The sequence below is a fragment of the Barbus barbus genome, assembly GCF_936440315.1.
Source record: "Barbus barbus genome assembly, chromosome: 36".
Classification (NCBI taxonomy): Eukaryota; Metazoa; Chordata; class Actinopteri; order Cypriniformes; family Cyprinidae; genus Barbus; species Barbus barbus.
Window position 1 is genome coordinate 1,406,049 of NC_136714.1, and position 23,504 is coordinate 1,429,552.

General features: G+C 35.0%; 1 protein-coding gene across 3 annotated transcripts; it reads right to left on the reverse strand.

Annotated features, from left to right (window-relative positions):
* Positions 1 to 208: 208 nt before the first annotated feature.
* On the reverse strand, positions 209 to 21,330 carry LOC306855643 (prolyl 4-hydroxylase subunit alpha-2-like). 3 transcript variants are annotated; one of them, XM_079394430.1, is made up of 15 exons: positions 21,188 to 21,330; positions 18,542 to 18,636; positions 17,890 to 17,986; positions 17,647 to 17,798; positions 14,577 to 14,732; positions 11,532 to 11,771; positions 9,365 to 9,564; positions 8,156 to 8,332; positions 6,598 to 6,668; positions 6,107 to 6,206; positions 4,917 to 4,970; positions 3,453 to 3,518; positions 1,592 to 1,660; positions 816 to 912; positions 209 to 607 (listed from the first exon to the last, which is right to left on the reverse strand). In XM_079394430.1, the coding sequence occupies exons 2-15, from the start codon at positions 18,621 to 18,623 to the stop codon at positions 531 to 533; spliced, it is 1,638 nt and encodes a 545-aa protein (XP_079250556.1). In that variant the 5' UTR covers positions 18,624 to 18,636; positions 21,188 to 21,330; the 3' UTR covers positions 209 to 530. The 3 variants fall into 3 exon arrangements, with proteins under 3 accessions (XP_079250556.1, XP_079250555.1, XP_079250554.1); XM_079394429.1 differs by having other exon boundaries at positions 20,790 to 21,330; XM_079394428.1 differs by lacking the exon at positions 21,188 to 21,330 and having other exon boundaries at positions 18,542 to 18,807.
* Between the last annotated feature and the right edge of the window lie 2,174 nt (positions 21,331 to 23,504).

Here is a 23,504-nt window from a genome sequence, read left to right on the forward strand (position 1 = left end):
TGCCTTTAATGCCCATTTATCTCATGGCATTATTTATGTAATTCCAGTGTAAATGCATCCATGCCACATCTGAGCTGCAATAAACTGCCTGTAAATATTTCTAAATATCAATTCAAATGCAGCGTCTGAAAAAAATTATCTAAATACTTCTAAAGCTATATATAGTCCCTAAAAAGCTCCTCAAAAGGCAGACAAAGAAACATGACTTCATATTTAGACATTTTATTGCAAACAATATAAGAACATAAAATAAACACTAAAGAACAGGACAATAATTTATGCATCATATGAACACAATGAGATTTCTGACATGACACGATACTCCAGTTTAGTCTGCAAAGAAATGTTAAGCAAGGGATAAATGACAACACTCCAAATAACAGAGAAATCCCCCACACACAGAATGGCTCACAAACCCCAGCCTGCCCGTGTCTCACAGCAGTTAGTCCTGACTGGAACTCATGTACGTTCTCGAGGTGTTTGATTGTGTCGGTGTTTGCAGAGTCGAGGCACTACGGCTAGAACCGAGCTCAAGATCGGTCCACTTCAGTCAGGCCACACGGGCGTCTGAACTCCTGACCTCTCTCATGGATCCATTTGTTTGAAACTGCCAAACGAGAGGACAAGGGAGGAATGGACGTGATGCTTTTAAAACAACCTTGTGCCATGTTCATTTCAACAGGAGGAATAGTTCTGTGTCTCATAAGAACATGGGATTTATACAATTAAAAAGTACACCGATGTGCAGCCTATTCATGGTATCAGCGGTGTTTAAAAAAGACAATTCTTCACGAGTCTGTGTTTAGTTCACTTACCCCATTTACTGCCTACTAGAACAGGACAGGCTGCATGTCTCGTTCTGTAGTCTCCTTCTCCGCTCTTAAAGAGGTTGTACCAGAACACCGCTGTTCCCTACAGAGAGACAAGGATCTACGTTACTACGTCCGAATTTTCACACGTTGAAAAAATAAATATGACCTCATGTTGTGTCAATCACGTTTACACACTGCCTCCAAAACTTTCGTAATTCTTAAATTCGGATTTTCTGTGTTTTCACATACAATAGCAAGCATTTTGAAAGGAAAGGATGATAAATACGAAAAAAAAATGAAAAACGCACGCGAAAATTTCAGACTCAGTGTGCAATGACCTTTATAAAGCACATATTAATGCCTTTTTCTGCATGATCATATTTTAGATTCCTTAATCCACCCCATACCTAAACTAACAACTACCTAACTAACTATTAATAAACAGCTAATTAGAAGTTTGAGGCAAAAGTTATAGCTAACAGTGAGAATTGGACCTTAAAATAAACTGTGGCCTAACTAAATCATCAACTTAACACTACAAGCCGATTCAAAACTTGATGCCAATGCCAATATTTACATATCAGGGTGATCAATGGGATAAAATTAACAATTAAAAGAGATTCTAAAAAGCTTACAATGTATCTACTACATGTAATATACAGCATTTAGCAACAATATATAACAAAAAAGTGATTACTGCAGTACCATCATCAGTGATGTAATGATTTCATACATGTTTTATTAAAGGTTCATGAAGTGTTTATAAAGGTTGTCCGTACCTTTCTAGGCCAAATAGCGGCACCAAAATCAGGGAAAACAGTCGCCCCACCAGCCTCTACGTCACTCATCTGTAATGAACAAAGATTATTAACATCTGCCTTTCAAGCACTACAACATGCTATGCCATCAGTGGTTCACATTTTTGTTGAAGAAAAAAACAAAACAAAAAAAAGACTATATAATCCAGAATATGAGTGTAATTTTAAAAACCTGGATACAAATTCTGCCCAAAATAAAGGTAAATTAGAAACAGAAGTAATACTAAGAAACCAATTTCAATCATTGTATTGTTTTATTTTTTATTTCCTATAAATATGTGACCCTGGAGCACAAAAGCAGTCATGAGTAACACAGGTATATTTGTAGCAATAGCCAACAATACATTGTATGGCTCAAAATTATAAATGTTTCTTTTATGCCAAAAATCATGAGGATATTAAGTAAAGATCATGTTCCATGAAGATATTTAGTAAATTTCCTACTGTAACTATATCAAAACTTAATTGTTGATTAGTAATATGCATTGCTAAGAACTTCATTTGAACAACTTTAAAGGAGATTTTCTCAATATTTAGATTTTTTTGCTCCCTCAGATTCCAGATTTTCAAAGAGCTGTATCTCAGCCAAATATTGTCCGATCATAACAAACCATACATCAATGGAAAGATTATTTATTCAGCTTTCAGATGATGTATAAATCTCACTCACTGGTGCACTTTATTTTATAGTCCTATTTCCATATACTTATGTAAGTACTGGTGTATGTACCTATTAGTTAATGTACAGAACAAGTTATGTGGTACTCAAGTTGGGGGTATAAACATGGACCAAGGTACTTATTGAGTAATTGATGGTAGATGTACATAAGTATATGGAAATAGGAAAATAAAGTGTACCATTTTACATAAACACTGCACAGGAATTACCAGTTCTTCAAATTTTGTAAGCACTGTTGTGGAGAGCAATTTAACATTTGCACACACTTGTTTGCAAGTACTACATATTTACCACGTTTATACCAAGTACAGTATGGGTCTTGTTGGTTACCACATAATAGCACATTGTTCTGTAGGTGCTACACATTGATCATGTAAATATCATTAGTATGTACAGTAATGTGTCTTATTAGTTACATATACGGATACTGTAAGGACCTGCCTGTTTGTACCAACTTGTCCGTAAGTACTACATATTTGCCATGTATATACATTAGTATGTACAGTAAAGTATCTAATTAGTTACCATGTACGGGCACTACCTGTAAGTGACCGTTCTTACCCACACTTGTGTGCATGTACAAACTAATTAGCATGCAAGTGCGACTGTTTAGTATAGCCGTGTTTCTTATTTGTTACCATGTACATACACTTCAAGTAAGTACCTTGTGTTACCACTCATTTGCCAGTAGGTACAATATATTTACCATGTACCAGGGAAGTACACATACTGTAAAATAAAGTGCTACCGATATCATATGGTCACAAAATATGCACAGTTGCCTAAAAAGTGCATTGCAGTGGTTCGCAAGCTTTTTGACTCCAAGATGCCCATATTATTTAGTTTAATAATTTTGACTGACTTTTCCAGGGCTATAAGTCACACTTTTAAGCCACCTCATACATCCAGGTTTTTCGGGACAGTGTAAATCCTGGTTCTTCAATGGAAATGGTTGTTGAGGGTGTGAATTCTAATTAGAATTCTCTACATTTTTTGAGTTGTTTGGCCTGTTTTAAAGCTTATTTTGTCTTATTGTGCCTGGTTGAGAGCCACCGGTGTAGTGTTGATGTGGATTCATGTTAGCCGATGACTCTGATGCCAAGTCAAGAGCAATACCAGGCACCACAGGATACACATACTTACATAATTTAAAAAAGTAGCCACACGATTTCCAGTGCCTAATGATTTGAAAGCATCAGGTTCATCTTTCTATGAAGATAAAATTTTAGAGTAAAGACAGGCAGAGAAGCAGAAGCACAACACATGTACTTACGTAGTTCAGATAGGTGGCAAGTCTATTTCCATCAACCTTGAGGTTGCTGTCAAAAGGACGCTGCAACAGACGTTTGTAGCTTTTAAACCAGACTGAAGTGCAGAAGTTAATATCTCCGCCTCTGAGGCAACACTACTTGATGTTCAATATGACAACATATAAAGCTGAGTGTTGGGTGTCAAATTTACAAACATGTACTCAATTTAAATTAATGTTCTTAGGAGAATACTTTGGCTCCAGTGGTTTATAAAGTGCCTAATGCATTCCCAATTTCATTATCAATAAATATCCCTATGACATTACCAGGAAATTTGTTACCACCAGCAATAAAAATGTGCACTATTCCAACCTTTTATATTAGGGGGTGTTTACACGACAACATTTTCATTTAAAAACTATATGCGTTATGGCCGTTCATTTATATGACAGCAGCGTTTTGGGGGCCTGAAAATGCTAATTTTGAGAACGATAGCATTATCATCTCTGCGTAAACTACAAAAATGGTCATTTGTGAAAACGGTGACACCGTGCACATTACGTGTTGGGTCTAGTGCAGTGGTTCTCAACCCGGGGCCCGTCACGAATCCAAATGCGGCCCACCATGCTGAATGTTACAGACTATGTGCTGAACACAATTAAAAATAATTAATTTCTACAATTCATTTTAGTTTTAACACGAATTTACAAATGCACTAAACAAATATAGGCTATAATGGAAAAAAAGGTTGAGAACCACTGGTCTAGTGACCGGGCATGAATAATACAGTGGTTTTAGTCATTTTCGGGCATCCGTGTGAAGAGGGATAATTTTGCCAACGCTGTCATCTGCATGCAAACTTTAAAAATAAAAACAAGGGAAAAACTGTTTTCAGTACATACTTGTCGTGTAAACGTACCCTTAGACACATTATAAAATGGGATTTTTCCATCAAGTGACACACTATACTCCACATAAAGCATATTAAATAGAATAAAACGTTCAATAATAATATTAATCATCTTAATCAGGTAAAACAAAAATCCTTTTAGTAGCTAGAAAAACCACCTCAGTGATCACTTCCATGCTTCTGTTATTTATAAATTATTATTATAATTTTTTTTTAAATAACTGACATGGAGATTTCACAAACTGTATACTAATAATTTAAATTATATTACATTATACTCTTATTGTCACAAAATTTTATTTGTTTTACAAACAAAATATGGAAAAAGTTGAGAAATGGATATTGTGTGTCAACTGATAGTAAAAACACCCCACTGATATATAAATGTTTTCTTAATTACCAGAGAAATATCCATATGACATGGCATTGTTTTTAATGAAAACTTACCCTTGAGAAATCATAATGTGGTTCATATTGACCTCCAACGCCATAGTTAGCCACCTACGATTCAACAGAAGTTATAAGAAAACCCTTTTCACACAAATTCAGTTACAGAATGTGCGAAGTAAATCCTGAAGACCAAAAATCATAAGAACCAATTCTCACTATTAACTAGCATGCATTACTAGCATATCTGCTGTTTATTAGCACTAATAAAGCACATATTAGTGCCTTATTCTGCATGATCATATTTTAGATCCCTTAATCCACCTCATACCTAAACTAACAACTACCTTACTAACTATTAATAAACAGCTAATTAGAAATGTATTATTTATATACAAAAGTCATAGCTAATAGTTAGTTAATAGTGAGAATTGATCCCCAAACTAAAGTGTGACCAAAAAATATTTTTTTTAAATAATGGACATGGAGATATGGCTATATATTAATAATCCAAATTGTTCATTGACATATTTTGTACATAATTTTATTGCTGTTATTGTAACGTGTATTACTCGATATTACTCAAGACTTATATTATAATATAATATGGAACACTGTCTCTAAAATCTATAGTATAGTTAATTATATTATATTAAGTGCTGTCAAACGATTAATCGCATCCAAAATAAAGGTTTTGTTTACATAATATATGCGCGTGTACTGTGTATATTATGTATGTATATATATAAAAAAACACACAAATACAGTATATATTTACTTGCATTTACATATATTTATATTCATATAATTGATATTGTATATAAATATATTTAATATATAAACGTAATATATATTTCTGAAATACATACATGCGTGTGTATTTATATACACATAATAAATATACACACGCATATATTATGTAAACAAAAACATTTATTTTGGATGCAATTAATCGAGATTAATCGTTTGGCAGCACTAATTAGATTATTAATTTAATTTCAAATTTAACAATTCCTTTTAATTTTGGGGGAAACAATGTACTGCACAACAGATGTTTACAGTTACTAGAAAATTGTGATTATTTCTGAAATTTAGTTTTAATAATGGCATTTGTGAAGTACATTCTACTGTATTATCTTATACTATATTTTATTATATTATATTATATATCATGTGGCGTGAGACTAAAGCCTATGGAGACCACAGCTTGTGTGTGTTTGTGATGTTCTGGAGTATTTTGGATGAATGACCTGTAGAAGTTCTGCAGTGTCTACAGTTAATCCTGTGATGTCCTCTATTCTCTGATTGACCCGCGCGATCACTGGATCGTCTTCCCCTTCTAACCATGCACTGCAGACACACCAGAAGACAAGACAATAATGACACAATTCTGTTCAACAGCTGCGTTACAATATCAAATAAGTACACTTATTAATGTATTAGATACAGGTGAGAGCTATGACCAAATCACAGAATGAAACCATTTACGTCACACTAAAGGCATACCGTAATATACTTATTTTGCTGGAAATTCAATGAAATATCACATGATCAAGAGTGATGTTGTTCTAAATATCAGCAATCAGGAACAAGATTCCTTGTCCACCAATATTCATGCGTTTATATCTACTGTCATGTACTTTATATTGCAAATACAATACAGCCCAGCCCTTGTTACCTTGTTCTTATCAAGCTAGACATGAACACCATTAATGAATGGCTGTGTATGAGATGTGCTCACCTTTTGGAAACTCTGTAATGGGCGACCGTCAGAACACCTGTTTTTGGGTCTCTCACTGTGGCTCTCGCAAGCTACAGAGAACAACTCCGAATTAGCTTTGCAAAAAATATTTTATTAGTTTGTCCTAAACCGATAAAATAAAATTGCTTACACCCCTATCAGCTAGTGCCTTATATGAGGTTCAGTGGATTTTTAGTTTAGTGGGGTTATTAGGAAATCAATGCTGCTGTTCCCTTTAAGCCCAATTGTCAAAAGAAAAATTACATTTATGAATTATAACAGACAGAAAATGTAATTTGTTTGGCTCAACAGGTTTGTAAATAGTTCTCTTTTGTCAAAGGTTTTCATATTTTATTTTACAGCATTTTGTAAAACAAATGTGGGCCATTAATTTCTCTTAATCTTAAAATTTGTATAAACACTAAGCCTGCTTTTTCAAAACAGCTTCTTTTGAGGCTGTGACCATTACAGCACATTATAAATAATAATTCAAGAACAAAAGATTTAGTTGGCACCAAATAAAAAAGTAAGAAATAAAAGCACAAAAAGGCTTAAATGGTATGTGTTATTATTAGTGGTCAACCGATATATCGCCAATGCCGATATTTGGCTTTTTGTTTTCAAATATCGGCATTAGCCGATAAGTTTCTCCTGTTAGGCCGATGCGTTCGAGGCAGGACTTTTTTTTTGACAAAGCTCTCACATTCTCCCTCTTGTTTGCTGTCGTCGTTAACAGTTCAGTCTAATACGGAAAGAAGTCTGTCTAATAATCGGATACAACGGCCAAATAAAGGAAGTAAAATGTGTACAAAAAGTATTATAACGATTGCTTTTATATTATTAGTATTAGAAAGGCAAACAATCATTTTTCCTCGGTTGCCATCAGCATTCAGCAAATGCACATTTACATCATTTAAACAAATCTCTGAATGACTAATGAACATTTAATTTCACAAACTTAGTCAATAAAGTGTGCATTTGTAACCGGCGAATGTTCTCTGCGAGACGGTCGGTCCGTGTGAATTGAATGCGGAAAGGAGGAGAGTTCAGCGTCACTGGAGACGCCTGATTCACAAACTTTAAACTCGGAAATTCAAATTATGCTGCGCTTTATGCATTTGCCCACGATCATATTCATGTCATTTTCACTGTGTGCTGTATGTGAAATGAGTGTTACCTTGGCTTTATTTGAAAAAATATGATTCCCAATGCACACAAACATCCCAGAATACCGAGTGCCCTGTTGGTTACAGTGTTTACTTCCTTTTTATTAAATATTTATTTATTTGTGAAAAAATACTTTGCCAAATTAAAGTAGAAGTATGCTTATTTTACAAATTTTTTAATAAATTTTCAAATGATTTCAAATTTCTTAAATATCAATTAAAATAAATAAAATTATATCGGCCACCCTGCGTTCCAAGATATCGGCAGTCAAAAAAAACAATATCGCTCGACCACTAGTGACTATTTAAGGGAAAAATAAAAATGTAATTTTTGGGTGAACTACTCATGCCTATATACTGTCCATCTGTCCGTCTAGGGTTTGCACACTCACCTTAGGTTTGGCCAGCTCCTTGATCTTCCCTATCTCTTCATCGGAGAGGGCCTCCAGAAAGCGAACGATGTGAGGACTGTCCCACTCGTCCTCCTCCTTCATCGGCTTGAGCAGCAGACGTGGGTTCCTGTTGCCATCCTGATAACGGCAGAACAGTCGGCTACGCCTCTTTTGAGTCTGTAGGGAAATTAAGAAATTTACTTTTTATAACAACCTACCTTATTTAGGATGATTTTTATATTTTCATAGAAATTTATCTAAATAAATACATACATATACATATACACATACATATATATATATATATATATATATATATATATATATATATATATATATATATATATATGTTGCAACTCTCATCTGAAACCAACATTAAAATAAGCAATGATTCGAAACTACAGCCACAAGACGTAAACATTGTGTGTTAATGACGTGTTAGTGTGATTAATCTAAATCTTGGTCCCCTTCACACTGTCTGCATAAGAAACATTTATATTGTTTACATTACTATCAAAAGTTTGGAATAATTAAGATATTTTCATGCATTTAAAAGATGTCCCTCGTGCTCACCAAGGATGCATTTATTTGATCAAAAATACAGAAAAAAACTAATATTGTGAAACATTATCATTTAAACTAACTGCTTTGTATTTCAATTTATTGTAAGATATAATTTAATTCTGTGATCAAAACTGTATTTTCAGCAACATTACTCCAGTGTCACATGATCCTTCAGAAATCATTCTAATATACTGATTTACTGCTCAGTTGTTATTATTTATAACTGTGATGCTTTTTTTTCAGGATTCTTTGATAGAGAAAGTTCAAACAGCATTTATTTAAAATAGATTTATTTTGCATCATTATAAATATCTTTACTGTCACGTTTGATCAAATCAATGCATCCTTTAAAAAAAATCATACATACCCCAAACCGATAAATGGTAGTGTATTACAGTTTTTTAATATTTCACAATTTTTACTGCATGTTTAATCAAATAAATACAGCCTTAGTGAGCAAAAGAGACTTCTAAAACATTTAAAAATATCCTAATTATTGGTCATTTTGGACCAGCAGTGTACAATATAATCAAAGTCTCAAACAAGAGACACTGTAAATGACTCAAAATAAGGCTTACAAAAGCAATAAAGTGAAAAGGGCAAATAATTCCCTCATTGTGCATTTGGGATATAAGCTGCACTCACCATTTTGATTCCCTCTCCCCTGCAGAGGGCCTCGTACACCTCTCTCTCCGGCAGGTAGTCTTTGGGCCGCTCATAAGTGTCCAGCTGAATGGGCCTCTCGTCTGCGGGCTCCTGCTGGCTCCGACCCTGGTCCCTCAGCTCCTTAGACAGCAGCCGCTCAAAGTAGTGCAGATTTCCTCCTGCCCTCTGGTGGCTGGGATCTGCAAGTGCATGCACAGGATATGCATTTTGCAATGGTCGAGAAATACAGTAAAAAAAAAAAACTGCGTCACATTTTTCTTGGATTCCATGTTCAAAGTCAGAGTTGGAAACATCCTGAAAAAAAAAATCCACAAATTTTGTATGCATGCAAATTGTATAATATCTAAGGTACACATTTCTACCAATTGTGCAGTTAATTCTCATATGTTACCATGGAGCACAAAACCAGTCATAAGGGTGAATTAAAAAAAAAAAATTGTAAATTGAGATTTATTTATCATCTGAAAGCTGAATAAATAATCTTTCCATTGATGTATGGTTTGTTATGATAGGACAATATTTGTCTGAGATACAACTATTAGAAAATCTGGAATCTGAGGGAGCAATAAAATCTAAATATTGAGAAAATCACCTTTAAAGTTGTTCAAATGAAGTTTTTAGCAATGCATATTACTAATCAAAAATGAAGTTTTGATATATTTACTGTAGGAAATTTACAAAAAAATCATGATCTTTACTTAATATCCTAATGATTTGTGGCATAAAAGAAAAATGGATAATTTAGACCCATACAATGTATTTTTGGCTATTGCTACAAATATACCCCAGAGACTTAAGACTGATGGTTTTGTGCTCCAGGGTCACATACTGTATTTTCAGAAAGTGTTTTTGTCACTACCGAAACATAATAATACATAGTTTAACAAGAAGGGCTATATTGACATTAAGGTTTTATCTACCTTGTAAATATATTTTTTGCCGTTTTATTAAAAAGTTAAGAGGTTAATCAATAACAATCTTTCTTTGTAAAAGCCATAAAGTTGATCATACTGATTTCAAAGTTAAGGATTCATTAGTTTGAATATGCATCTTTATAATTCAATCTACTTTATTTTTGACAAAGCATCCAGTAATGACTGCACATTTTCGGTAGTGATAGTAATGCTTTAACAGAATTTTAACTCACATACTAAAACGTACTAAAGCTTTTGCATAACTGTACTAAAATTGTCTATTTCCCCCCAAATAAAGGATTGTGTGTTCCCTTTTGTCACTACCGAAACATGTTTCGGTCTCGGTAAAAAAAAATTTTAGGGAATAACACCCAAAAAAACAACAAATTTCACTGACTACCGATATTTCACCAAATGTTTTTTTTTTGTTTTGGGTAGTGACAATTTTAGATACTTTTGAACCTAGCTCAAAGATGCTAAACAGCACTTGATTTGCTAGCACAAATATTAACAGTTGTCCACATAAAAACTAAATGTTATGGAGCAACACCGAACAAGAGTGCTTAATTGGAGACAAAGGGTTTTCAGTAGTGACATTTCTTAAAGTTACACACAGATTTTCGGACTTTTGAACACATTTACCTCAAAATCATGAGACCCATCTGAGAGAGGGACACACAGGAATATTTTCTGATCATAAATTTAGGGGTTTAGTTCAAATCAGTCTCGGCCAATGGACTAAAACATACTGTTTTGGTAGTGACATGAAAAATGTGCGACGCATGAAGTTTCATGATTTACAAATAATTAGTTTTTCTTCTTCACAAAAAAAAATTCAAAAAGATTTTTTTTAAAACAACAATGTAGTAACATACAAATTATTTCAATATAATTTTCATAAATTTAAATTTGGAGGCTAGGGTTTGGGACAGCCACCTCCCAATTGAAAGTACCCAATAAATTATTATTTTTGTTATTTATATATGAGCTTACTAATATTTTAAATATTACTGTGTGTTTCGATATATAATAGAAGGATCTTAGTAAACAAGATTTTAATTCTTAAATGCTATTTAAATGTGATTTTGGTTGTGGGACAGCAGTTTGCACCAATTCTGTAGAATGGCCCATTTATGAGCATTTCATGTGACTTTATGTGGCTATACATTTCCTAATGATCATCTAGTGTCAACTTGCAGGTCAAATATAACAGATAGAGAGAAATGGCCTACCGATGGCCACCAAGCGCCGGGTGAGTTCGATGGCTCGTGACAGGTCACCCATCTGATAGACTGAGTAACTCAGATAATCCAAAATATCGGCTTTGGCCGTCTTGGAGTCTTCTCCCGAGTCCATCTGTCTGAGCGCCTGCTGCATCCACAGCACTGAATGATAATAGTCATTCTCATTGTAGGCCAGTTTCCCCATGTCAAAGCAGTCATCCACTGTCAGCTCAGCGTTGTAGCGAACCCCTGCGGACAGAACGTCACATTTATCACAGGTTTCAGTATAGATATTATACTGGACCAAGCGTTACTTTAAGTCATGTGCACACTATATGATTTATGATGGTACTTTACAACGGTTGCTTGTCAAACCTAATCACAGCTATCAGCCATGTCAAACTGTAAATAAAATAAGTTTAGGTTTTTTATACATATACACACATATATACATATCTATGTGTATATTTATATGCACTTGCATTTCATACAATCGAATATTAATTGTATTTGAATTGAGCAAGAGTTTTGCTATATTAATTGTAGTATCAATGATATGAAGGGAATGTTTCTGCCGTGCTGCCGACCGCTAATATGAAGCAGCCGAGAGAGTGAGATTTATATTTAATGCTTTCATTTTCTGTCTGAAATCTGAAAACAATCTGAGAGAGATTTTGAATATTACTTTGACTGCTAGAATAACACTTTACAATAAAGCAACATTTGTTGCATTAATTACGCAAATTCAGTGCTATTTTTTTCATCAAACTCAGTCAAAATGTAACCTGAGTTTGTAGTTTTTTGTTACAGTTTGATACAAAGGTATTAAGATATGAATCTGTTTTTATTATTGATATTACTATTATTATTAATAAAACTGTTTTAAAGTCACTTATCTTTTGAGGCTGGTTGTCACCTATGGTATCGATACCAAGGTACTACATTCTGGTATCGTACCGAAGCCAAAATTATGGTATCGAGCCATGCCTAATTTGAGTATTTTCAATCATTTTGGTGAAAATCAGACCAACAGTCTAGGAGGAGCTTGAAAATGTAGGTTTTCAATATAAATCAAAGTGACAGACAGAAAGTTTGGCCAATTATGGCATAATTGTAAGTCGCTTTGGATAAAAGCGTCAGCTAAATGAATAAATGTAAATGTAAATGTAATTGGTGTTGATGTTCTCGGCATGATTCAGGGAATCAATGAAGACCAGTCACATGACAATAAGCAATTGACCACAAGTTAGCGCTGCCCTGATACTTTGAGTACTTTCAGGGCACAGTGTCAAAGTTTTCATAACTTTTTTGTAACAATCAGAGTTTCGTAACAATACACCACTTCATTTGCAAAATACAACATTATACAATAAAACTCAACATGGCCGACATGGGAAAATTGGGTATTGTTCGACTCGGTATGTTGGTCCGAATCTGAAGAAAACGGTCCTATAATTTTTGGCCAAACCGTTCATAAGCTGAGCAAAAATAGCCATTTTTCATACCTCGTGACTACTAGGTGGCGCTGTGCCAAACCTGTGTAGGTAGCCTCAGGTCATGGTTATTATAACACACACCAAGTTTGGTCTCAATAACACTAAAGTGTTACTAAGTTATAGCCTCACGTCCAATTTGGTGAGCTCTTTTGCTCATGCGTTCTTCAAGAACAGTTTGACTGTCAACTTGAATTTGACGAACTTTTTGTCAGCATGGTCTTAAGACGATCTGGTTAGATTATCGCAAAAATCAAACCAGATCATCTTCAGTACCAAGTCATCTTCAGACTATGGTTGAAAAACTAAATTCGAATTTTGTACTTAAATATGACCAATATTCGAATTATATTCGAATTTAAAAGGCAAAAAAGGCATAGGCTTTTGGCTTCTCTCCTGAGGCCACATCGAACAAAATATTACTAATGCACATTTCTTCAAAGCAATAAAATAACAGGACTATCTTTGAAAAAATGCATAATGTTTAAAATAATGTTTATAAACCATAATTAAGTTGCTTAAACAATTAGAAACAAAACAGCATCCTGTAGGTATGGTTTAATAAATATTTTCATTAAAAAAAAAACCATAAAGTTGAGATATGTTTTTTAAAAGTTGAACTTATATTAATTTTACATGGCTTTCTAAACATGGGGCTCTCGAGTGCAGCGGTGATGGATGTGTCTATGGAAAATGCACATAATATGCTTTCTGTGTGAATGGCTTGGTTTTAGTTTTGCCATAAACTAGATCTTCCACGCATTGATGTTCTCTTTTACCCGCAATATTTTGAATGAACAACACAGCAGCGCCGAATCTAGTGGCTAACAAAAGCATTCAAATGACTGCCTGACGCAAACCTAAAATTAGAATGCAACGTTTTTACATTAAAATGTGGATTTTTAATTTAAATTCGACAAATAATCAAATTTTTATTTGACAGCCCTACTTCAGACCATGCTGACAAAAAGAGTCTATGGAGGGGTTTGAAAATAGTTTTTTTTTTTCTTTTGGAAAATTCTAAATGGCATCATGGAAAAGGATTTGCACTGAAAATGACACCAAAGCAAATCGAATCATCTTGAGCCAAGGAAGAAAAAATTATTTGCTTCTAGACTTTACGTTTCAAAAGTTTAACATAAACATGAGTGCAAATTTGGACAGTTAGTGGCGCTAGAGGGCTCAAGTTAGAGACTCCAAATTTGCTGTGGTTAATGTTGGAACGGTCCTCTGTGCGCCAAATTTGATCATTTTCCCAAAAAACAGATACTACAGGAACTTGGCCCCTAATTATAAATCAAGGTAGTATTCCAATTACAAAATTTCAAAAATTATAAATTAAGCAACATGCATTTACTAATAATGCAAATATAACTACTGCTTCAGCTTTTTCTCATAAAGACACTCTTTAAGTCTCAGAAACCCACTGATAGTGAGGGTGTATTTGATTTGTCCCCCTTTTAAAGTCTTGCAATGACGGTCTCAGTTTAACACGGTCTCTCTAACTGCTATCGCAGTACAGGACAAAACAAAGAAGTGTGAAAACAAGAGTTGGAGTTACCAGAGTACTGCCTCTGACCTGGCAGTTTGCCTTTGGAGAAGCTTTCCGAGTCCAGTTTATACGTGTCCTGCAGACGCATGAGTGCTTTGGCTGCTCCCTTCTCATCCTCCTCATCAGGGAAAGACTGTCTGTGCACAGACATGTTTGATATGAATCCTTTAGAAGAAAAGAAAAAAAATAAGAGCTTTTTATTACACATCACTGAGAACAATTGATTACTTTTTTTAAAGCCACGTTGCTTTGGAGTACATGATTCTCTTTGGACAACAGCAATATCATGCGGTATAATGAGAGTTTATCTGTATAACTGACAGATTTCCTATATAGCTCTGTCAGTTGCTATATATAAATTATTCTAACTTGACGGGATATTTCACCCAAAAATGAAGCTTCTGTTATTTACTCACTCTCATGTCGTTCCAAACCTGTACAAGTTTCTTTCTTCTGCTCAACATAGAAGCTATTTGCAAGAATGTTGGTAACAAAATAGTTGCCGGTAGCCATCGACATCCATTGTATTTTTTCCCCTACTATGGAAGTCAATGGCTATCAGCAAATGTTTGGTTGAAAGGCGAGTTTCCATTTTGGGGTGAATCACACCTTAAGTGTTTCTGTATTTTATATACAGGTGCATCTAAAAAAAAATTAGAGCATCGTGAAAAAGGTCAATATTTTGTGTCACTCATTTCAGAAAGTGAAACCCATATATTATATAGATTCATTACACAGAGTGAAATATTTCAAGCTTTTATTTCTTGAAATTGATGATTATAGCTCAGATAATGAAAACCCAAAATTCAGTGTCTCAGAAAATTAGATTATTACATAAGATCATAAAAAAAGGATATTTTAAACAGAAATGTCAGGCTTCTGAAAAGTTTCTATGCACTCAATACTTGGTTGGGCCTCCTTTTGCATGAATTACTGCCTCAATGCGGCGTGGCATGGAGGTGATCAGCCTGTGGCACTGCTCAGGTGTAATGGAAGCCCAGGTTGCTTTGATAGCGGCCTTCAGGTCATCTGCATTGTTGGGTCTGGTGTCTCTCATCTTCCTCTTGACAATAACCCACAGATTCTCTATGGGGTTCAGGTCAGGTGAGTTTGCTGGCTAATCAAGCACAGTAACACCATGGTCATTGAACCAGCTTTTGGTACCTTTGGCAGTGTGGGCAGGTGCCAAGTCCTGCTGGAAAATGAAATCAGCATCTCCATAAAGCTTGTCAGCAGAAGGAAGCATGAAGTGCTGTAAAATCTCCTGGTAGACGGCTGCGTTGACTGTGGGCTTCAGAAAACACAGTGGACCAACACCAGCAGATGACATGGCAGCCCAAATCATCTCTGACTGTGGAAACTTCACACTGGACTTCAAGCAACATGGATTCTGTGCCTCTCCACTCTTCCTCCAGACTCTGGGACCTTGATTTCCAAATGAAATGCAAAATTTACTTTCATCTGAAAAGAGGACTTTGGAGCACTGAGCAACAGTCCAGTTCTTTTTCTCCACAGCCCAGGTAAGACGCTTCTGACGTTGTCTCTGGTTCAGAAGTGGCTTGGTAGCCCTTTTCCTGAAGACGTCTGAGCGTGGAGACTCTTGATGCACTGACTCCAGCTTCAGTCCACTCCTTGTGAAGCTCTCACAAGTGTTTGAATCAGCTTTGCTTGACAGTATTCTCAAGCTTGCGGTCATCCCTGTTGCTTGTGCACCTTTTCCTACCCAAATTCTTCCTTCCGGTCAACTTTGGATTTAATATGCTTTGATACAGCACTCTGTAAACAGCCACAGCTTTCAGTAATGACCCTCTGTGACTTACTCTCTTTGTGGAGGGCGTCAATGTTCGTCTTCTGGATCATTGCCAAGTCAGCAGTCTTCTCCATTATTGTGGTTTCAAAGAACAAGAGATACCCAGAATTTATACTGTAGGGATGGTCATTGATAGAAACTCAAATGTAAATATTCTAATATTTTGAGATACTTATTTTTGTAAACAAGTCATTTACTTTTCCACGATATTCTATTTTTTTTAGATGTACCTGTACATGTATGCATTTGGTAAAAGTACATTACTAAATATTTTGGCATCATGTTGGGGTCTTGATCACCCAGTCAGGGTTATTTCCCGTGGTAATGGCCGTACATTATCGCTTGCATGGCTTTCATTTAAGTGGAAAGAGTCTCAAGAACTCCACGTGGCAACATGTTGCAACACATGTTCACACAAGTTCACATTATGGAGTGAAAATAAGTGAACAGCTGTCGTGACTTCACACACACTCAGACCCTGACATTTCACCATACAGAACTCAATTTTATTTGCATAGCACTTTTCACAATTCACATTCACAGGAGCTTTAAACAAAATCTTGAGGTTAAAGTTTGCAATACATTAATTCCAAAACATTGACTCACATTTTGCAGTTTAGAGCTGGCAAAAGGACAGTTTTCATATGGTGACAACAAACATATCAAGCATTTGAGATTTGCTATATAGTATACGTTGCTTTATGGGAGTATGAATGTGGATAAAGATGGATATATTTATAGTAGTTGTGAGTTGGAGTTATTAATCAATTATGTGGCAATATGGAAATGATCTGTAAAGTACAGAGAACATTAAATTCTACTAACTGTATATCAACTTCAGAAATATACAGTATATAAAGTCTGGAGTCAAATATTTTTTAAAGTAACGTAAGTCTATGAAAGTAACAAATGTGTGATGTAACATGTAAACATGAAGAATGTAATAAAGAATACAATAAAATATTGTAACTTTTTATATACTTATAAGGTTTTGTTTTTTGCCTGTTCTGGGATCTCTAGCTTACACCAGTTCAAACATGTTCAACATTTGCTTTGGCATAAAACTAGTCATATCTTAAAAGGAATTTTAAAAGATAATGCCAAAAAAATCAACTGTACAGCAGCAAGCACACCACAAAATTAGTGTCGAAAACTACAACTATCATAAATCTACTGTCCAATCCAGACTGTTTTTTGACTGTAACATTCCTCAGTACTTTCTCAATGTTAAACCTTGTATGACTTGTGATAAACGCTGATATACTGTACCATCTGATGGGTCCTGCAGCACCAGACTCTCTAACTCGGACCACTCGGTGTTGAGTCTCTTCATCAGCTTGTAGGCATTCACCGGGTGAGCTAGGAAGCCTTCAGGGTCCAACGTGGACAAACGGGTCAACATATCCAGTTTATTAGCCCAGCTGAAGCCAAAAGATAGACAGAAACACACAAATGAGTCACGGGTTCATGTGTGAGTCATACATAAAAAAAATATTGTAGTGAAAAATTCACCTCTTCACAGCTTCAAGTTTCATCTCTTCTGCTTCAATGTATTCTTTCAGGGATTGGACAAGCTCCCTCTCTGTAAATATCAGGTCTGTCATTTGGCCTATGAAAAGAGAAGGCAAGATTTTAGCATTAAAAATGACAAAGAAGTGACGGCAAGACCAAAAAAGCACATTTGTGACCCTGGAGCACAAAAGCAGTCTTTTTTCTTTTATGCCAAAAATCATTAGGATATTAAGTAAAGATCATGTTCCATGAAGATATTTAGTGAGTTTCCTACAGTAAATATATCAAAACTTAATTTTTGATTAGTAATATGCATTGCTAAGAACTTAATTTGGACAACTTTAAAGGTGATTTTCTCAATTTTTTTTTTTTTTTTTTTTTTTGCACCCTCAGATTCCAGATTCTCAAATAGCTGTATCTCGGCCAAATATTGTCCTATCATAACCATACATCAATGGAAATCTCTATTTCAAAATATTGACACTTATGGCTGGTTTTGTGCTCAAGGGTCACAATATTTCAAGTTTTACAGTCCTTCAGCAAAGCCAGCCAGTCCCATATAAAGGGAGTGTACTTTGATCACTTATAATTTAATCAGAAATTAAACACCAGATGATTTTCATGCAACTAAGAGGAACAGAAGGAACTGTACTGATTGACGTGAAGATTTCGGCTCCTGTGGGAGAAGTGAAGGACGACAGAGTCAGCAGCGTAAACACCAGAAATGTTGCCATTGTCAAGCAAAACCTATAAGGAAACCAAACAGACATGTTAGAAATGTGCAGATTTACTGTATATCCCATTGGACTTAACTGAAGATTGCTCTGGGAGTTAAAAATAGACTTTTTATGCACAAAGTCTGTGCATAAGTGTGTTAAGCATGCTTACTATTGAGGACTAAAACTGAATACTGAGCCAAGTCAGTTCTTTGGTGCTTGACCACAAATGGGTCAAGAAACAGCTGCAGAGCTTTTATTGCTGGTGAAAAACAAGAATATGACTAGAAAATATATTTTATATAGAAACAGATTAAACATATATATATATATAGCCTAAATCATAATTTTTTTCTTTATTTTATTGAAAGAAATTAATACTTTTATTCAGCAAGGATGTTAAATTGATTAAAAGTGATTATAAAAACGTATTGTTACAAAATATTAATCTTTAGAATAAGCACTGTTGTTTAACATTTTATTTATCAAAGAATCCTGAAAAAATATATTTTCCAATAAATAATAAGCAGCACAACAGTTTCCAACATTGATAATAAATCAGCATATTAGAATGACGCAGAAAATTCAGCTTAGCATCACAGAAATAATATTTATGTATATTTTTTATTATTCACTTTTTGCCTTAATTTTCTGGGATGAGTATCTACTGCTGATTTTACGATCATAAAAGTGCAAGTGGAATTGGTCACAGCCACAAACAGCAAACTCTTTGGTACAAATGTGAGGGTGGAAATAACTAAGCTTTTAGCTAATAGCCGGTCATTACTGTCAACCTGCCCGAATGAACGGTTTAACTGGGTGTTGGTCAGTGGGGTGGTAGAACTCACCACAGGGCGCATGCACAAGTCTTTTAAAATAGTTTAGCATTTAAAGACCTCACAATTAAATTTGAGTCGGATTCAGGAAGTCACAGTCTGACTCCAACATGACATTGCAATTTTTAGCAAATCTCCAGAGTGAATTTTCAGTGAATGTGGTGCCTTGTTCCAAAGATTCTGTATAAAAGTACTAAAATCTGCCTTCTCTGCAATAGACCTGAAATAGGAATGCAATATGAGGGTATGATAACTTGTGGATCACTCATTCACAGCTATTCAATATTCATTTTTCTCCACCTGTATAGTTGTAAATCCATGCAACTCACTTAGTAACTTACAACTGACTTATTTAGGCATATAATTCATTAAACAATCTCACACGGTCAGATTCAATTCACTCCTGACTGCCTTCACACCTAATTTCAAACTAAACTCAGTGTAATGTAAACTCAAGTGTTTGACTCTCTCCAGCTGCTCTTGTTTGTGTTAATGGACCTTTTACAGATTTTAGCTGGTGAGGGGTCATTGGAAGAGGAAGCAGATTTTTCCTAAATAGAGCACAATTCACACTTTACCAGTGATCTGTCTGTTAAATCACACTACATCAAGAGCAATATTCATCAAATCTTTTAACTTAAGGCAAATAGCATTAGCATACTGTAAAAAAAAAAAAGACTAATTAAACCTTAAGAGCAAACCAACGCAAACTCCCAAATGTTTCAGAAGTTGAGTGCATGAGAGGTGACGTCATCTTCTAGAAAAGTTCCTGTCCTCCTCGAGAGGATCTGCAGCTTTCAGCAACGACCTCAGTAAAACATCAGTAAAACTCTACAATAACTCGAATAAAACAATGCATACCTTCAGCTACTGATGTATGCTGTTATAAACACTCTAAATTATATTCAGTAATATTAATATTAGACACGTTACAGCAGCTACCCATTAAATCCACTGATAAAATATAATAAAGAGGACTTGTTAATAGGTTTAACAGTATAAATACAGTATTAAAACAAAAACAAAAACTCGTTTAACACCTGCAGAAAGAGAAACACTCTTCCGAGACAAAAATCCAGAAATTAAAACAAACAGCTAGTAGCCTATTTAGGGAATAAAAACTATATAAACGTACCCATGTTTAATACAGATTCAAAACACTATTTTACAACTTAAATTTGAACGCAAAGCAAGCAACTCATTGCAATATTCTGAACAAAACGTTGGTATAAAAAATACATTGTAGCAACTCGAGTTATTTAAAGGTCAGATGTCAAAGGTGTTGCACGGCACGCCGAACTGCTACAAATCACATAATCGACTAGCGTTAAAATATAACAGCTCTTACCTCGGTTCGCGTTGAAAGTGTGAACGTGTGATGGGACAGACCAGCAGAAGCAGTCTTATAGCGACTCCTCTGCTGTGTTTCTGCTGTTTTGCAGTGATTTTAGTCGCTGCCACGTACAGAAGAGCCTCTCTAACACTTTCCACAGACTCACAATCCTCATAATAAACGCGCACTCACATTCCCGAGCTCCCTGATGAGCGGCTATATCAGGGAAATAATGTAACAAACAGCCTTTAACATCATTTCAGCTGATCTATACTTGAGAACAACCTATCTGCATATTAAAAGTCAATGACTCGTTAATGGCATCGAAGAACAGCGTGTAAACGCAGATGAAGGATGATGCTTTTCTCTGCGTCGCCATATAAACCTCGATCATGTGATCCAGAAGGACTTACTGTCTTGATCCTCTTGTGTTCAAATCATATACATGTTACTGGATCTTAAACGAGACATTTATTAATTTAGAGGTTTACTCCCCGTGAAGTTGACCAGCATCCGAGATCAACACGACACTAAATAATCCTATACTCTGTGATTTACGGTAAAAGGAAACATGATGGACTGCACGTTCTCTTTGAGCTCTGGTGAATAGTTCAGTGCTGAGTATGATGTCTGTCAAATAATGGAAATAAGAATTGTGACCCTGGACCACTAAGCCAATCATAAAGGTTTTTTGTTTTTAAATTAGGCATAATCTGACCCGTTAAGCTTTCCATTGATGCACGGTTTGTTTGGATAGGACAATATTACATTTACATTACATTTAGTCATTTAGCAGTGCTTTTATCCAAAGCGACTTACAAACGAGGACAATAGAAGCAATCAAAACCAACAAAAGATCAACAACATGCAAGTGCTATTACAAGTCTAGTATAGAAAGGTAGAAAGAAAACGAGTATAGAAATAGAAAAAAGTAACCTAGTGTGTTTTATTATTATTATTATTATTTGTTTTTTTTTTATAAGAAACAAGTAGATAGAATAGAAAAAAGAAAGCTAGTGTTAGTTTTACAAGAAAAGCCAGCAGTTAGAGAATAAATATGCAATTGATAGAGGGTCAAATGTATTTATATTAATAAAAAGAAGACAGATCGATAAAATAGAATTAGAATAGAGAGTGCTAGAGTTAGAGGGTCAAATCAAGATGGAAGAGATGTGTTTTTAGCCGTTTCTTGAAGATGGGTAAGGATTCGGCTGCTCGGATTGAGTTGGGCAGGTCATTCCACCAGATGGGAACAGTTCATGTAAAAGTCTGTGAAAGTGATAGTGTGCCTCTTTGGGATGAACAATAATGCATCGTTCACTTGCAGAACGCAAGCTTCCAGAGGCGCATAGGTGTGAAGTACTGAATTTAGGTAAAGGGGTGCAGAGCCAGAGGTGGTTCTGAAGGCAAGCATATAATGCCTTGTATTTAATGCAAGCAGCTATTGGTAGCCAGTGCTAATTGATGAACAGAGGTGTGACGTGCGTTCTTTTCGGCTCATTAAAGATTAATCTAGCAGCGGCATTTTGGATTAATTGTAGAGGTTTAATAGAATTGGCTGGAAGACCTGCCAAGAGAGCATTGCAATAGTCAAGTCTGGACAGAACAAGAGCCTGAGTTGTGTTGCATGATTCTGAGAGAAAGGGCCTGATCTTCTTAATATTGTATTATGCAAATCTGCAGGACTGGGCAGTTTTAGCCATGTAAATAGCCAATATTTGGCTGAGATACAACTATCTGAAAATCTGGAATCTGAAGGTGCAAAAAAATCTAAATATTGAGAAAATCACCTTTAAAGTTGTCCAAATGAAGTTCTTAGCAATGCATATTACTAATCAAAAATTAAGTTTTGATATATTTACGGTAAGAAATTCACAAGCTATCTTCATGGAACTTGATCTTTACTTAATATCCTAATATTTAAAGGGCAGTCATGGCCTAATGGATAGAGAGTTGGACTTGTAACCCGAAGGTCGTGGGTTCAAGTCTCAGGTCCAGCAGGGATTGTAGGTGGGCCAACACCCTCAATACCACGACCAAACCCCCAACTGCTCCCCGGACTGTAGTTGCTCCGGGTGTATGTTCACTACTGTGTGTACACTTGGATGGGTTAAATGCAGAACACAAATTCTGAGTATGGGTCACACACCCACAACGGTTAATACCGTTATTTTTAAAATAGTCTTTGCCAATAATAATAATAATAATAATAAAAGTACAGTGTTTTCTTTACACAAAAAGAAAAAGAAAGAAAAAAAACAGAAAGAGATGGTATCTTAACCCGCTGCGTTTAGTTACAGCCAATTCAGCATCATCTTTTCTAGATTTTTATATTTCTAAATGTAGGCTACTAAACAAAAGAAAAAAAATCTATTAATGCTTTAAAGACATTCAAGTATTTTTTTAAAGATATTTAAAAATGTTTGCTGCATTGTTAAAAAAAAAAACTTTTATAAAATTGTTTCGAGAAAAAAAAACATTTTACTAGACTATTATTCAGAAATGATGTAGGCTAAAATGCTGGTAAATCAAAAATGTTTACAAACATTATATACACAGTTATTGGTTTCTCTTCACAACAAATCCTCTAAACTTAAGGCTGCTATAAAAGACTAAAACAGCAATCCAAAAACAAATTAAACTTGAAACTGATGCCTACCTCTCTCACTCGGCACGAATCCAAATGTTTCCATATTCTCGACGTATCTACTAAAATATTATTTATAGCTT